We start from the raw sequence: 15,513 nt of genomic DNA, 5'->3' as shown, positions 1-15,513 counted from the left end.
ATTAAAGTTAAAACAGAACTTTTTAAAATAAAGTATTTATAGTGTCATTTTCGCCAACTAGTAAAATATTTTTATAAGTTTAAAATGGTATTTTTTTAATATAATGGCCAAGAAAGTTTTTTTGAACTATGTTTATAAACGGAAATAAAGTGTTAATTACGTAAAGTTTGAAAGCTAATAACCAGGAAATGTCTAACTTATTTTTACAAAGAGAAAGATGCAAAGTTATCATAATATCGTTGCTAGCGATCTCCGAGATCTGTGGACACAGTGACGTCATGAGGAGGGAAATCGTAGCTTCAGCTCTAAGAGCGGAGTGAACTAGTCCTTCTATTCTCTTTAGCCCTGCATTTTAATATTGCTCGAACTTAGGAATAGTCGAATAAATGCTAATTAAAACTAAAAAAAAAAAATTATATAAATCAAAAAGTAGCTTATGCGTGTATAATTTTCTATTCAAAGTATTTCGAGTTTATTATTTGAGGATTATTATTTGATTCTTTTTTTAATAAATTTGATTTATTAAAATTATAGTTAAAATTCTAAAAATGCCAAAAAATCATCAAATTCAATAAAATTATTGAATGAAAATTGCTCAGTTCCAAATTCAATACAGCAAAAAAATTCAAGCATTTTTTTTAAAGTTTCTCTTCACTCCATAGCTGATACTTCTTATTATATATTACTACAATGCTACTTAGCATTTTTTCCTACATTGTAAGCTTTTTAGTCCCGTAATAGACTAATCACAAGGACGCTGTTCTCATAAGAACATCGAAGTCAAGCGGCATTGGATGCGGTCAGTGAGTCGGTAGATGACCCCCCTTTGCTCAGCCTGCGTAGGGACCGACGGTGAGCGGTATCGGTTTTTGTTAAGCTATTCTATCGTAAAGTGCCCCTTCACGCGCCGGTCATCGTTCTACCAAAGTGGGGAAGCCATTCTATCTGCTGAGGATCCAAATTGGAATGGCTTGTTTTCGAATCATCCTCATGGATGTTCCACTGTGCAGTTTTAGTACGAAGTCAATAAAGAACTACAACTATATATTAGATTCTTAATTAAAATTCATGTCAATCAAAACAAATCTGTTAGTATGCTTTAGCGAAATTAAGTTCACATATCGTTATTAATATAGTAAGCTTTATAATCTTCTTTTTAGGTCAGTTTGGATTCAAAAGTGAGAGAAATAGTGAACAAAAACATGAAGCAACCCACTACCGATACCTTTGATGAAGCTCAGTTCCAAATCTATACCCTGATGCACAGGGACTCTTATCCTCGATTTTTGTGTTCCCCGATGTATAGGCGGTTGGCACAGCTGTCGCCCCCCACTCCGCCCACCCGCAAGACATCCATCTCTGTCGGATGACCATGGCTACTATGCTACTTTTGCAAAGCAGACTTTTCGCCGTAGAACGTCCCCGTGACATTCAGAGGCGTACAGCTATAGGACGTCTATCTATTTACATCTATCTATGCATCTGTATATAGATAGGTATCAATGTGTACAGACACACACACATATATATACACATCATAAAGCACTGCATGGATCTTGTTTGATGTTTGGTAAGCTTTCGGGGGGGAAAAATTATTCGCTCGTGTCTCAATGTTAAATATTAAGGATATTTAACATTTTATATGTTTATCTTCATCTATTCTTCTTCATGTAGAACGAACTTATCTACTGAAAGAGAAATTTTCTGCAGCATATCCGAGCTAGTCTTTACGGGTGCGACATCATAATACATCAAGAACTTCTTTTCATCACCTTTCTGCTCAAAATAATATCGAAAGCATTTTTCGTTATAGTTTTCTTTTTTTTCTTCCGACTAGCAAGCAATCACTCAGTAAACCTCTCGCCAAAGGAATATATATTCTGAAAGAAAAAAAAAGACTGCGCAATAGCTTCTGAGAAGCATTCTCAAAGTAAAAAATTGTCTTTCAAGAAAAATCTATCTTCATACAATAGCCATTCAATTAATTAATACATACACGGCATCTAGTTTAAAGAGAATAGCTATTTTGAATTGCCTATAAATAAACGCGGATTTACTTTCAAACACAGCTAAATTTATGAGTGATTTAAACATACTGATATTTCCATACAAAGCTTAGCAATTAAAATGATCAGAAATGTTACTTCCTACGTTGAAAACATTCCACTAACACTGCATTCCACGTATGTATTTTATTTATTCTCCAACTGACCAATCAGTTGAGATCGAAAAGGCATCGACCCATCAAAACTACTTTGAAGTTTTCATTTCAGAAGACGTCATGTAACCCAATCCGATAGAGAATCGTTCCTCCAATTAGATTGAAGGATTAATGCCTGTGCATATATGCGTTCTTACTGATCCATAGTAAAAGCTTTCAAGATAAACTGCCTGGCGCGATTGCCAGACCAAACTCGCCTATTGGCGTAGTTCTTTCTTTTTTTAAAAAAAATATTTCTGATATGTACAAAATGCGAATTTCGAATATATATTACCCACTAAGAAGCAATGCTAACTTTAATCTGTATTCAAAGTTCTTGGGCAAGAATAGAATTACTAACCCGCCTCAGGCCGCGTAGCACATTCTTTTTTTCCAGACTAAGTATATGGTGTATGATGCAAACGAATAACCTATATGGGAAACAAATTTGAAAATTGTGCTATCCTTACAAGAAAAAAGAATATGTCACAAATTTCAATTATTTTTTAACAATCTTTTTTCTGTTAGATGCAAGAGAGCAAGTATTTTTAAACTATACATATATTCACTGTTGGCTGGAACGGTCACTTTCAGTTCTCGCATCACTTTGGAAAGCGATGTATTGTATATATTATGGTTGTATGTTGTTGGAACTGTCTACTGTTCATTTGATGCTCGTGGTTTTCTTTAAAATTTTAATTGTTTATGTTTATTAGTTTGAATACTTAAGCTCTTTTTTAAAGACTTTTCTACGAAATATTAAATTTGCATAATTTTGCTTACAAATGATATGACACTAATTCATTTTGTAGTCTATAAACACTTAATAATGTACTAATATAATTAAATGATTTAGAAAGTTTTTTTTCTGGGTTGTATATTAAATGATTGAAACAATCAAAAAGTATTCATCCTAGTTTTGAATGACCAGAGTTTCTGATTTTTTCAGTGCCAGATGTTTAAGAATTTTGTAGATCTAGATGTGTGAGGAAAAAAAAAAAAAAAAAAAAAAAAAAAAAAAACAATTTTAAAACTCATTCCGTAATGTAATTTATCTCTAGTAATATAACTGTTTATTGCAAAATAATAACTAGTATTACACACATTAATTTCACTTTAAATTTTTAATTTTATTAAAAATCTATTTTTTTATATATATTTTGCTCTTATTTATAAACGTTTAATAATTTATATACTTAATACGAGATTTACTATAATTTATAATTTATGCCTGATACTTAATTTATTTCGATACATTATACTAGTAATAGTTAATTTCCTGTAATTACATAAATAATGATTTCGATTCAAAAAAATTTCGGATAATATTCAAAAATTTCATTTAATAATAAATTTATTATGTCATAATGTACCCATAATTTATTCTAATTTTATAATTTCTCAGAATGTACACCTTTTCGTTGTGACAATTAATTTATTACCTTTTGTCTCGCATTAAGTACAAATATTTTGAATTATTTAAATATGCATACATCTCAGAAATTTTTTTAAGAATACCTTATCGGTTTTGATACTAATTTTTATTTCATACATTCCGAATGAAATGCTGAAAAAAATGCCTTTTATATGAAACTCTGTAAGTGGTATTAGATTATTTTTCTCTAAAGTTTTATTTAAAATATTATTATTATCTTATAACTTGATATTTTCAATATTTTAAGCATTCATTGAATGTTTCAATATTAAGTTAGTTTTATATATATTTAATGTTAATGACAATCATTCATTATCCATTTCAGTTATAAACTTCTTGAACGCAACTTCCCTTTTATTCATAATAAATTTCGACCAAAATTTACTTCCTTTTTCTGTTGTATAGATTACGGTTTCGAAGGGTTTCGAATTATATTTCAGAATACTTTTTTTCATTTTTAAAAATATTTGTTTTAGAATACCTTTCTTTCAGGTTGAAATACTAAAGGTATCAGAATATGATATTGAAATAGTCAAAATATTTACAGATGCATACAAGTTTTTGAATCGTCAGTAAAAGTATAGCTTTATTGCTTAAATTATTTTTCGTATTCTAGAAAATATGTCTAAAATTCTATTTAGATAACATTCTGAATTGAATTTCTATTTAGTCAGTAAATTTGATAATAAATACCATGTTTTATTTGTTTACTATTTATAAATACTCCTCACGACTATACTCCAAAAATTTGGTACTCTAAATAATCATTATATTTACATAGCACATTATAGAATGGAAAGTGATCATTTTAAGTAAAATTTTACTCAAAACTTCGATTCTTTTGGGCATCGTGATGGCTGGGTTTATATAGAATACTATTATTTATTAATTAAAATGGCAATAAAATAGTATGATGAATAGGAATTTTTAATTCATAAAATTCTAATGGGTTGTGTATGATCTGCAGTTGTGCAGTTCTTTATTATAATAGAAAGCTTTAAAAAAGAGAAGTCTCAGGTTTACAAAAACTCGAGGCATTGTTTTTAAATTTTAAAATGTATCTCTTTAAAGATTTGTATGATATTAGTATATCTAGTCCTGACTCCAAAGTTATCAAAATAAAAAACTTCCAAAACATTTGTAAATCGAAAACTTTGACGATATTGCACTGCAAACACTTCCGGATCAAATTACGATAAAAAAATACTGGCAACATGAGTACATCAACTGTAAATTACATTTTACCATAAAATCCATCCTTATCGTAAAATTTTATATCGTAATTGTTACAGTACTATTTATTTAATTACAGTGATTCAATGTTTTTTTACAGTAAATATTACTGTAAAAATTACGGTATAGGGAAATTCAATGGTGACTGACGTTACAATAATGGGATTATTTTTTAAATTTATTTAAAAGAAAGAAAACTTTAAATAAATAAGAAATGACACATAGAAAGTGACAAACGGAGAAAAAGATTTTATGACTGATGTTACAAACACAAACTACATTAAAATTTTAATAAACTTTTTTTATCATTATTAGAAAGTACTTAAAAACTAAAATTTTGGCTTTTATATCTAAAATAGTTAACAAGAAACTAAAAAATTTGTTAATTGAGGGATACTATTAAATGTTTTATTTATTGTTACACTGCTCTCAATATCACGCAATTGCTTTAAGGCGAAGAAAAAAACGCAATTTGATCCAGAATTTTTTAAATGCCTGAAATGACTCGAAAATATGTGCTTTATTTTTATCTTATAATATGCATATCTATTTTAGATTATACTACAAAATAGAATTCAACTTTTTATGAACTTTAGGTTCCTGTTTTGTTTTCAATGCTCTATTTTTATGTTATACCTAATGTAAATTTTTTTTGTTAGACATAAACTTTAAAAGACAGCACCTTGAATTTTACAAATTCTAGTTGCATAGTAATAATTTTTGATTAAGAAATTAAATTAAACAAATCTTGTACAAAACGCGCACAAAATGTAAGAGTGCATAATGCTTTTTTGATGGCCATGTAAAAGGTATATTCTTTGCTCATTTTAAAATTGTTTTGGTACATTACCATCACCGTTGTCTTGCTCAGATATAATAAATTAAATAATTAATCAAAATAATAACTTTTCATTTTTAAATGCCATTCATGCAAAAATTATTTTAGTTACAGTGTTCCCTTTTTTTTTGTCTGCTGTGCAATGAGAGATTAGATATTTTAGAAACAGTATACCTAAAAATTATTAATTTAACTCTTTTTTTTCGTAACTATTATTGGATTTAAATAAAGATTTGCGTTTGGAAGCAGGCCTCGTTAGGCAGTTTCTATGAACATCGTCATGAAATATCGACATTTGGTGATACTTCGAGATATTTTTACATTTCAACGAATTTACATTAATTTTCCCATGATTCATATTTTCATACGCCAAATGAAATGTATCAACAAATACGATAAAATCTTATCCAATAAAAATTCTAATCAATGATAATCACGTTATTAGATATTTATCATTAGCGATAGAATCATCGTATTCGATAGTTAATGTATACTGAAGATATTTATTGGAGGATATAAGGTTCTCGATATAGTGTAGGAATACTTTTTTAAATATCGTTATCGCAATGTTTAATGACTATCGATATTTCACAGTCGATATGAAGCTCATAAACAATTTCGTGGAATTAAAACTGCTTACTGAAATGCGTTGTTGGAGCTCTGAGCAAGACAACTTGAATTAGAGATCGTCTTAAATATTGTAACCCTCTAATTATATTTTCTTAAAATATTGTTTGTTAATCTATGAATGTTTTGCTGAATTCGTGTTATTATCTTATTTTTGTATACTCTTTTCATTTATTCTTATTCTTTACTATTTTGTACTTTGATATTTTGTTCTTTCTACTTTATTCTTTGCTATTTGTTTCATGCTTTTTGTTCAATTTGATAGAGTCATCCTAAAGTGGATGTATCCATATTTCAATTATTTTAGTATATTCATACCGTTTATCTAATTTTCGTTTGTTATTTAATGTACAATTATTCGCATAATTAATTCCGTCTAAGTGGATTGTAAATGTAAATAAATTTAAATATGTTTTTAAAAAAATGAAATTCTAAACTCTATTATCGGTAAATATTTTAGACTAATATATATAATAATAATTTATATAGGAGATTTCTAAAATCAAAACAAAATTATTACCTATACAATTACTCTTTAAAAGATCCTTAAAAATACACAGATTTCTTTCTCTATAATTGTAGAAATTGGACTTATCAGTGTAGAAAAATGATAAAGCCTCCTACATCAGCCTTATGTATCGTAGGAAAACTTTTTACAAAATAATAGAGTAAAATCTGTTTGAGCAATTTTTCAAAAAAAAAAAAGTGGTTAAAAAAAGGTAGGTTGTTTTTGTCATAAAGTATATCTCTTAACCCTTAATTGCACGTTACACATTTTAAGACGTAAATTTTTTTGACTGTATAGCATAATGATTATCTCATTAATTTGTGAAAAATCATATTTTATTTTAAATGACGCGAATGTTACAACAATTCATTGAGCAGCGATGTTATTAGTAAAAAATATGTTGTTGTAAAATACTTTTTCTTAAAAATATTAAAAACGTCCACTTATTCAGTTTAAAAATTCCGCTAAAACCTATTATTCTACAAGTCCAATTTTTACTTAACTTTTAAATGTGTCGTTTTTCAGCACATAAAAGGTTTTAAAATGAAGTATAAAATACTTTTAATTGCTTAAAATTCAAGAATGTAATTCTGCTTTAGGCAGAATCAGAAAACCTGCCAAATTGTTTTAATGAATTTTCTTACATCCTATCTGAGGGTTTTTTAATTGAAGTTTTTGATATAAACTTGCTAACGCAAGATTTATTTTTTAATTTTCCTTTATTTATCAAACATTATGCTTTGGGTAGTATTTAAAAACAATTATTTTAAGTTACACAAATAGCTCAAGAAGTTATATTTGAGTGCAAAAAATAGTTATTAAAAGTATCAATTATGTTAATTTCTTTTTTTCATTTCTACTTTCATATTGAGTCATTTTACAAAGAAAATTTTGAATAAATTTATATATTATATAAATTAGTCACTACTATAAGTAAAATAAAATATATTATTGATTTTTTTTCGTTAGCATAATCTTGGGGCTTATTTACAAAAAAAAAAAAAAAAAGAAAAGAAAAGGATAATGAGAATTGACTGATTTTTTCCAATAATTTTAACCCTCAGGCGTACTCCTATAAAGGCTTTTAAAATTTTAACAAACTGGTAGCAAGTTTTCTTAAAGATGTTATAAACGTTCGAATTTAATTTACACGTATTCAAATATCTCTCCAAAGGTTCCTGCGTTAAAAGTTTACTCCTTAGAAACTTCAAATCCTTGTTAGAACATATTCGTGCGCTAATTTCTTAATTTAACAACAGTTTTTTTTAAAGGAAGCACTTTGAAAATCTGCGTTCGAGGGTTAATTATATATATGAAAAATATATTTATACATGGAAAATTACTATTGGACATTTTTTTCAAATAATCAAATTCTATGTTGATGATATGTTTTCCAATTTAAGAGGTACTGTCACACAAAATTCCTCCACACATTCGCGTGTTGATGGTTACGAAGATAAGTCACATTACTTTTTCATAAGAAACGGTTTTACTTCTGTAACAGCAGATAGCCGCCGGGAGAAGATCTCGCGGTACAGTAACCGTCTTATGGTTAAAAACTAGCATTTCCATGCAATTTATTTTTGCGAGATTAAATCAAAATACTATGATTGTGCTTGTCAGGATTAAGTGCTAGTTATTATTATGATGGGAGCGTAAAATTTTAACTTCTCTTTGTGATTTTCCCTTAGAAAATGCTTAAATCTATGAATGTTACGTTTAAACTGCTAAATTTTTATTAGCAGTTACAAATACCTAAAAATATTTACTTGGCCACCAGTTTCCGAATGGAGGATTTTAATTAAAGTTTAATCAAATTTGATCACGTGATAGGTCAAGGCAATTATTAAGGAATAAACCAAACAATAAGGTATTGAAACTATTCGTTTGGTAATTTTTCGGTTCATATGGTAACGGTTTAATGGAAATTCTGGTTTTTAAAATTACAGTTTTTATTACCTCGCACTTAGTAAAAATATACCCAACTGAAAAGTAAATCGAACTGAATAAATGGTTTGTATGACATATTCTAAGGTTTCATAATAAAAATACCAGATTTTACCACATTTACCAAATTTTCCAACAACCAAAATTTATCACATAATATAAAACCATATTTTCTAGTCAGTTTTATCAAAATTACCAAAGTGCTTCGATTACTCAAGTGCTTTATTACCTAAATGCTTTATTACTCAATCTTTATTACTCTATTATCTACGTAGTGCTTTATTACTTAATTACTCAAGAGCAAAAATTTCTGGAGTTTACATAGAGTCAGAAACCTGATAAATTTTACCATATTCTGGTAGTTGTGTCCACATTTCTCAGCGTGCATCTAACAAGTGACTGCGACCGTGTGAAGCCTCGACTAATATTACATTAACAATTAAAGCCCCCTTTAATTGACTTTGTAAAAGAATAATATTTTAGGGCATTTTACAGTGTAAATCTCTCCCCGTAGGTGACTAGAAGCGTACTCAGCTTCAGACTGCCGCTGTGTGAAGTAAAGGCGACCTGCGCGCGATGCCATATTCTTGTGGAGCCTTAAATTCTATGACCCTCTTGGCCAATAATTGGTTGTAGTGGGAGTATTTGTAACTTTTGATTTCCATGAAATAAAAACAATCTTAGTTTAGATTTCGTTATTTTCGGTAATACTCAATATCGCACAATATTGGGAACTTCTTCCGAAGTTATAACTGATAGTGACCGTTTCATATGAACGCAAATAGGAAGCGGACCAACTATTTCCCGTGTTTTTTGGATAACAACCTTTTCCCCTACTGTCTTTGCAATGCGAAATAAAAAATTTTAAGTAGATAACTTTGCAAAGACCTAGTTATAACTTTCCACCATGAAAAAGAAATGTTTTGAAATGACTTTGTGTTTCGAGATACTGTATATGAATTTAATTCCTCTGCTGTTGTAGTTATCAGTGTTATCACTTTGTGGTTGGGAACTTTCGTTAAGTGTTATCTTTAGCTCGTATTTCTCGTAATATTTCATTCGCTTTTCCAACATTATATCGTAAATAACAATTATACAAGGATAACTGGTTGTTTTACAGATTCCAGATCTGATTTGAATAACTTTAATGGTCTTTATTTTCATGTGTGTGTCGTATAAATGGTTAAATAACAGTTTTCCCCAATAATTTTAACCTATGTGTTTTCATCCTTTCAAGTAAAAACTAGTCAACGAGATGATTTTTTGATGCAAAATAGTGCAGCTGTATATGAATTATCAAGTTTGTTTTTAACATATTTTGGACACAAATGGAACTTTCTATTTCAGGTTCAGAATTTGACTTCTGATTTCCAATGCCTAAATCAAAAATTATCAAATTTTATTTATAAAAATATATATATTTAAGTTAAATTTTCTTTTATTTAAACTGAGATGTTTTGCAGAGTTCTTGGAAAAGGAATTAACATTACATCAATTCTTAAAAGCCACATCTCGTGATCAGTTTTAAGAGTATTAATAACTCAAAATTTTATGAGTGATCGCATCATCCTATACATAATTATTTTAAAATGGTGTAAAATTTGCCCTCAAAATTAACAAGACATTCTAGATACAGCTTTTACTTCATTTGAAAAATAACAAACGGGGCAATTTTAGAGCTAAATAACTTTAATAGTTAATCAAAATACTTCGTTTTCCACCAAAATTAACAAAACGAGATTTTATACCACTTTAAGTATACGTTGCGACCACTGTATATAGATAAAACATTCCGAAAATACACCTAAAACATTACACTTTTGTGATCAATACACTAAGAACTATATTTATGAAAGTCTCGAATTCCCTGGGAATAGTTTCAAAAGAAATAGACACGACACGATAAGCTTTCATAATTTGTACTCGCATTAACAACTCGAAATTTAAAACTTATCAAAGCTTCCCCATATTGAAAGAAATTACTCACGAGTACTCAAAAATCATAATTCACATACTCAAAAATCATAATTACGTTAGAAAACTCACGATTTTTTTTCCATTCATAAATCAATAATTATCTAAGACAAATTATTTTAAAACTTGATTAAAAATTTAAAAAAAGTAAGAAAAATTTAGTTTATTCAAAAGTTATTTATAAATACACCGAGAAACATTGTCATCTTTCTCCCAAAAAGGAATATTTTTTGTTTACCGCACTCTTTAAACCAGATCTTTCAAAATTTGAAAATAGATTGAATCGAATTCTTGTGTATCTAAATTAAATGTTCTTTTACAAATAGAGTTTCATTCAGAGTATTGTTTTAAAGATTCATTTGAATAAATTAAACTATAATTACTTTCAGTGCCTTGGAGCAGTTGATTTTCATGCTCAAATTGACATATATATTCTAACTACCAAAGGAATTCTCTTAACCTACTGCCAATGTAATCTATTAATGTTTTTGTTACTTCATTATTACAAAGTGAATGATAGTAAAGGGGAAAAAATGGTTACAGCTTGCAAACGATAGTATTTTGTGTAAGAGCAAATATGTAAGTACATTTAGTGTTACATATTAAACATATAGATTCCCTCTTTTTTAGCAACACTAGTCAATTATACTATACTTCTAGTCGATAAAATAATGCGATAGAAATATCTATAAAGTGATGACTATCAAGGAAATGAAAAATTAATTTCTGCTTATCATTATGTTGTAAATAGTTAAGTAATTTTGAGTTGTTACATTTAATTGACTTATTCATAAACGAATAACAATGGTTACTATGAATACGAGATGATCGGAAAACTCCATGCCTGCTATATATTTTTGGAATAAGGAGCCCATTTAAATATTACGTAAACTCTTGTTGAGAAGGGGAAAATTATGATGTAACTTAGCAATACAGTTATTAGTAATGATTGCATGAAATTCGAGATTCTTTTAATCCTTTGTAAATTACAATCGAATTCATTTCTTATTTGGGGAGAGTTCACGCCAAATTTTTTTTTTCTTCCTGCAAACAAGAAGAGAAAAAGATTTGATACCTCCAAAAGAAAGAAAGAAAAGTTTACGTAATATTTAAGTGAGTCAAAATAAAACTAAAATTCTGTAATATAAAGTCCTTATCAAAAATATCATATATTTGGCAGCGTTTAGAGAGAAAAAAATGTCTTCATAAAGTTCCTATCAGAAACGTATATTTGGCAGCGTATACATTTCTGATAACGCTTGGCATTCTATATTTGGCATTTTCACAAGTTTTAAAAAATTCCTGGGAAGATGTAATCTTATTTTTAATTGATATTTAAAGAACGATAAGTTTTCATACAAATGATTGGTAAAACTTTTCTTCTAATCCCATAAGTTCAGTATTTTTTGTTATTCTCAATCAAACTTTGTTTCTTAACAGTTGAAAATGAGTTGTAAAATTTATAAAAAATTAAAACTTATTTTTAATTGCAAGTTTTTATTCACAATATTGTAATCTTTTCAAAAATTAGGATTTCATCAACAAAAATTTGTTTGTTATTTTCAGAACAACCAATATTTTTTTCACTATAAAATAATATTTATAACTTTTAACGCGGCCAACTATAATTTTTGAAAGCAAGCTAATTTCTTTAATTAGGAAGCTACTGTTTCATCTATTGATTGGTTTGAGAGCTTGCCAAGGCTCCAAAAATGTAGTTTATGAACTGGAATGTTTAATATTGTTATTTCAATTTATTTTGAGTCAAAGAAATTCCAGCAAAATAAAATTTAACTAACAAAAATTGTTGAAGCAGAAGAGGACAATATTAATGTTGAATTTGGCAGATAATAATTTGTCTGCAAAATTTTTGCTATAAACTATAAATAAAATTTAGATATACTATTTACATTTTTAAAATGATGCGATTTAGTAATTTAACAAACAATCAAAAATAATTTTATTCCTATTATATTTATTATTTTAAAGAAAATTTTAACAAAATTTTTATTTGTCAAAAATTCAAATACTGATAATGTTAATCGTTAACAAAAGAATATATTTGCTTATAAATGCTTTATAAATCGCTATATGTGTAGTAATTTTCCAATTAGTATAATCTATTATTAGGTACGGTAAAAAAACAACTTATTCCTTTAAATCTCATTTTTCTCCTAAATACAGTTTAAATTCGCCGTTCTTAAAGTTTAATAGATTTGAACTCAAAAATTGAAGCGGCTCAAGGAGAATCAAAAGAACTAAAGGAACAGTTTTTTTTTTAACTGCAACCATAATGTTTTATGTAAATCATGAAAAAATAGTGTTTATAGTAGCTCAAATTTATAGCAAATGTGTAGTTGATGTTGAATGTGTTGAAATAAGGATTTAAGAATTTAAAAAAGAAATATAAATAAGAAGTCAGAAAAGTTCAGAAAAGTGATATAACTATGAATTACTGTTAAAATCGAATTGTTAAATAAAAATATTTATAATGTTGAAGGAATTATATTTCAATTATATATTGTTTTCAAATTATTTAATTATAATTAGTTATTTTTATTTTTTAATGGTAAAATTGAAGACAGGTTCAAAGTTTAAGTATGTTTTGAAATATTAATTTGTGTTAGTGAATTTGAGTCCTATTGTAATACATACTTATTTGTTTAATGTTGAAAGCATGATATGTGGAATCAACACATGAGTAAAAATGAAAGTTTTGAAAAGGCATTTAGCCGCTTAAATGTTAATGTTTTTTGAATAATTAACAAATAAGCAATATTCTTCTAAGATTTGTTCTAAGTATGTAAAAATCAATTTATTATATCACATTTACTCATCAAACTGACATAACATTTGTTTATGTATAAATATATATATATATATACAGCTGCCTACAATGCAACGCATAAATAAAAAAAGATTAAAACAAAGAAAATATTCTGTAATGAATAAAAGCGAGTTAATATTTATCTTGTTCATGTTTAATTTTGAATTTGTGTGTCATTTGTTTCTATCTATTAATGTGTTAAATTTGTACACAGTTTTACGAAAAATTGTAAAATATTGGAGTAAATAAAAATATTATTAACTGAAGTATATTGTCATTTTTATACTAAAGGATAATCGTTTACAATAAGGGGCCCTTTTTGTCTTTGGCAATTTTTTAAATCCGAAGTCGCCTCCAAAAAACTAATAGATTTTTGTGATGCATTTTACAAATATTTTTAAAGCAACTGAACACGCATTAAAATATTTTATATTAACAATGAGTATTTAAGACATTTTATATGAATAATAATTTAACATCTACATTAAATAGTTAAGAAAATTGTCTGTTTTCATAACTCAAGTTTAGGCACAAAGCTTTAAACAGCAACGAAAATAGCTCTTATCTGTGAACTTCATTCAAATTTCTTTTCTGTGTGGTCAAAGGAGTGTGGCGTGTAAAAATCTTTCATGTATTGCATGAAGTTCCGGAACTGACCAGTTTTCCGATTCTGATGTCTCCACATAAATTCAGCGAAATATGAAGGATTTCTTCGAATGAAGGGCGAGCATTTTGCTTGTAAAATTCTCTCTGACTCCATATGCCATCAATTCTATTAATAAAAGCACCCATTACGGGAATAATTAACCAATTCACAGATACCAAATACAGCACCCATTGCTGGAATCATTTCTTGAACAACGAAAATATTCAAGAAATGATTAACAGATAGACGCAAAAACTTTCATTTTTCAGACAATCATAGGATTTCCATAAATCTGAAATGATAATTGTCCCAGGTATTCTTTTTCAGTTAATATTTCAAAGTCTTCAACGATCTCAAAAATAAATAAATAAATGAAATAATAAATAAAAAAAACCATTTCCCACTCACTTTTTCTGTATCATCCAACACACATTTACCATTCACCCGACTTCTACGAATATATTTTCTCGTATCGAATTTTCTTTCAGCAATTTCCACAACATTATCCAGACCTCCTATAATTTCACTCTTCTTATATCAATACACATTTCTCTACAAAAATTACGGCAATCCATCCCAGTTTCTATTGATCTCGCATTCCATATGAAGATTTGTACCAGCTTCATACTCCAGCAAATACGAAAATATTTAAATCTCAATCATATATATTTTTTACTTTCTTTAAACCACGTACCGTTCCTCATAAAGCGTTTACAACGATGAGCATCGATTGTCCTCTAAACACTTTAGATAAACACTCTTTTCCTTGTTCCGATTTTAGTTGGATGCCGGTGAGTAAACTGACGACATTTTGTTGACTGGCTTGAAAGACGAAGTATGATTGAGACTGATCTGTTATTTTTATTTTCGCTTTTCCTTTAACTTTTATTCTTTAATACTTTTAAATTTATAGTGACTGATTGTTGCGCATTTGGGTGTTCAAGTAAAACAAATTTAGGCTTCAAATTATATCGTTGGAGATCGGGATAAAAAAGAAGTTGGAAAATAGAATTCCATGGAATTGGCATAGATAAATGTAATCTAAATGATAACAACAGAATGAAAAGACAGATTTGAAATTAATTTATTTATTCCAAATGATATTATAGATTAACTATGTAGAGCAAATATGTTTCACTTTTTTTTTCTATTAGAGTTTTCACAAATTCAATTGCATTAAATCTATTCACCTGAAGGAAATGAAAATAGACTACTCATATTGTGTTTAACTTAAAAATATTTTCGCTAGAAAGATTTAAAAATAAATTTCAATAGCAT

The 15,513-nt window shown here is 27.8% G+C and overlaps 1 protein-coding gene across 6 annotated transcripts in view; it reads left to right on the top strand.

Moving 5' to 3' along the window:
* LOC107451321 (regulator of G-protein signaling 20) overlaps positions 1-1,955 on the top strand; it is a 77,330-nt gene extending 75,375 nt beyond the window's left edge. For all 6 annotated transcript variants that reach the window (XM_016067401.3, XM_071180249.1, XM_071180250.1 and 3 more), the window contains one exon: positions 1,161-1,955. In XM_016067401.3, the coding sequence (XP_015922887.1) occupies positions 1,161-1,370 (210 nt within the window). In that variant the 3' untranslated portion in view covers positions 1,371-1,955. The remainder of the gene's footprint in view (positions 1-1,160) is intronic.
* Positions 1,956-15,513: the final 13,558 nt, after the last annotated feature.

This window comes from Parasteatoda tepidariorum, chromosome 4 (genome assembly GCF_043381705.1).
Source record: "Parasteatoda tepidariorum isolate YZ-2023 chromosome 4, CAS_Ptep_4.0, whole genome shotgun sequence".
In the NCBI taxonomy this organism is placed as follows: Eukaryota; Metazoa; Arthropoda; class Arachnida; order Araneae; family Theridiidae; genus Parasteatoda; species Parasteatoda tepidariorum.
Note: the sequence above shows the minus strand (reverse complement) of the source record. Positions and strands in the feature narration are given on the sequence as shown.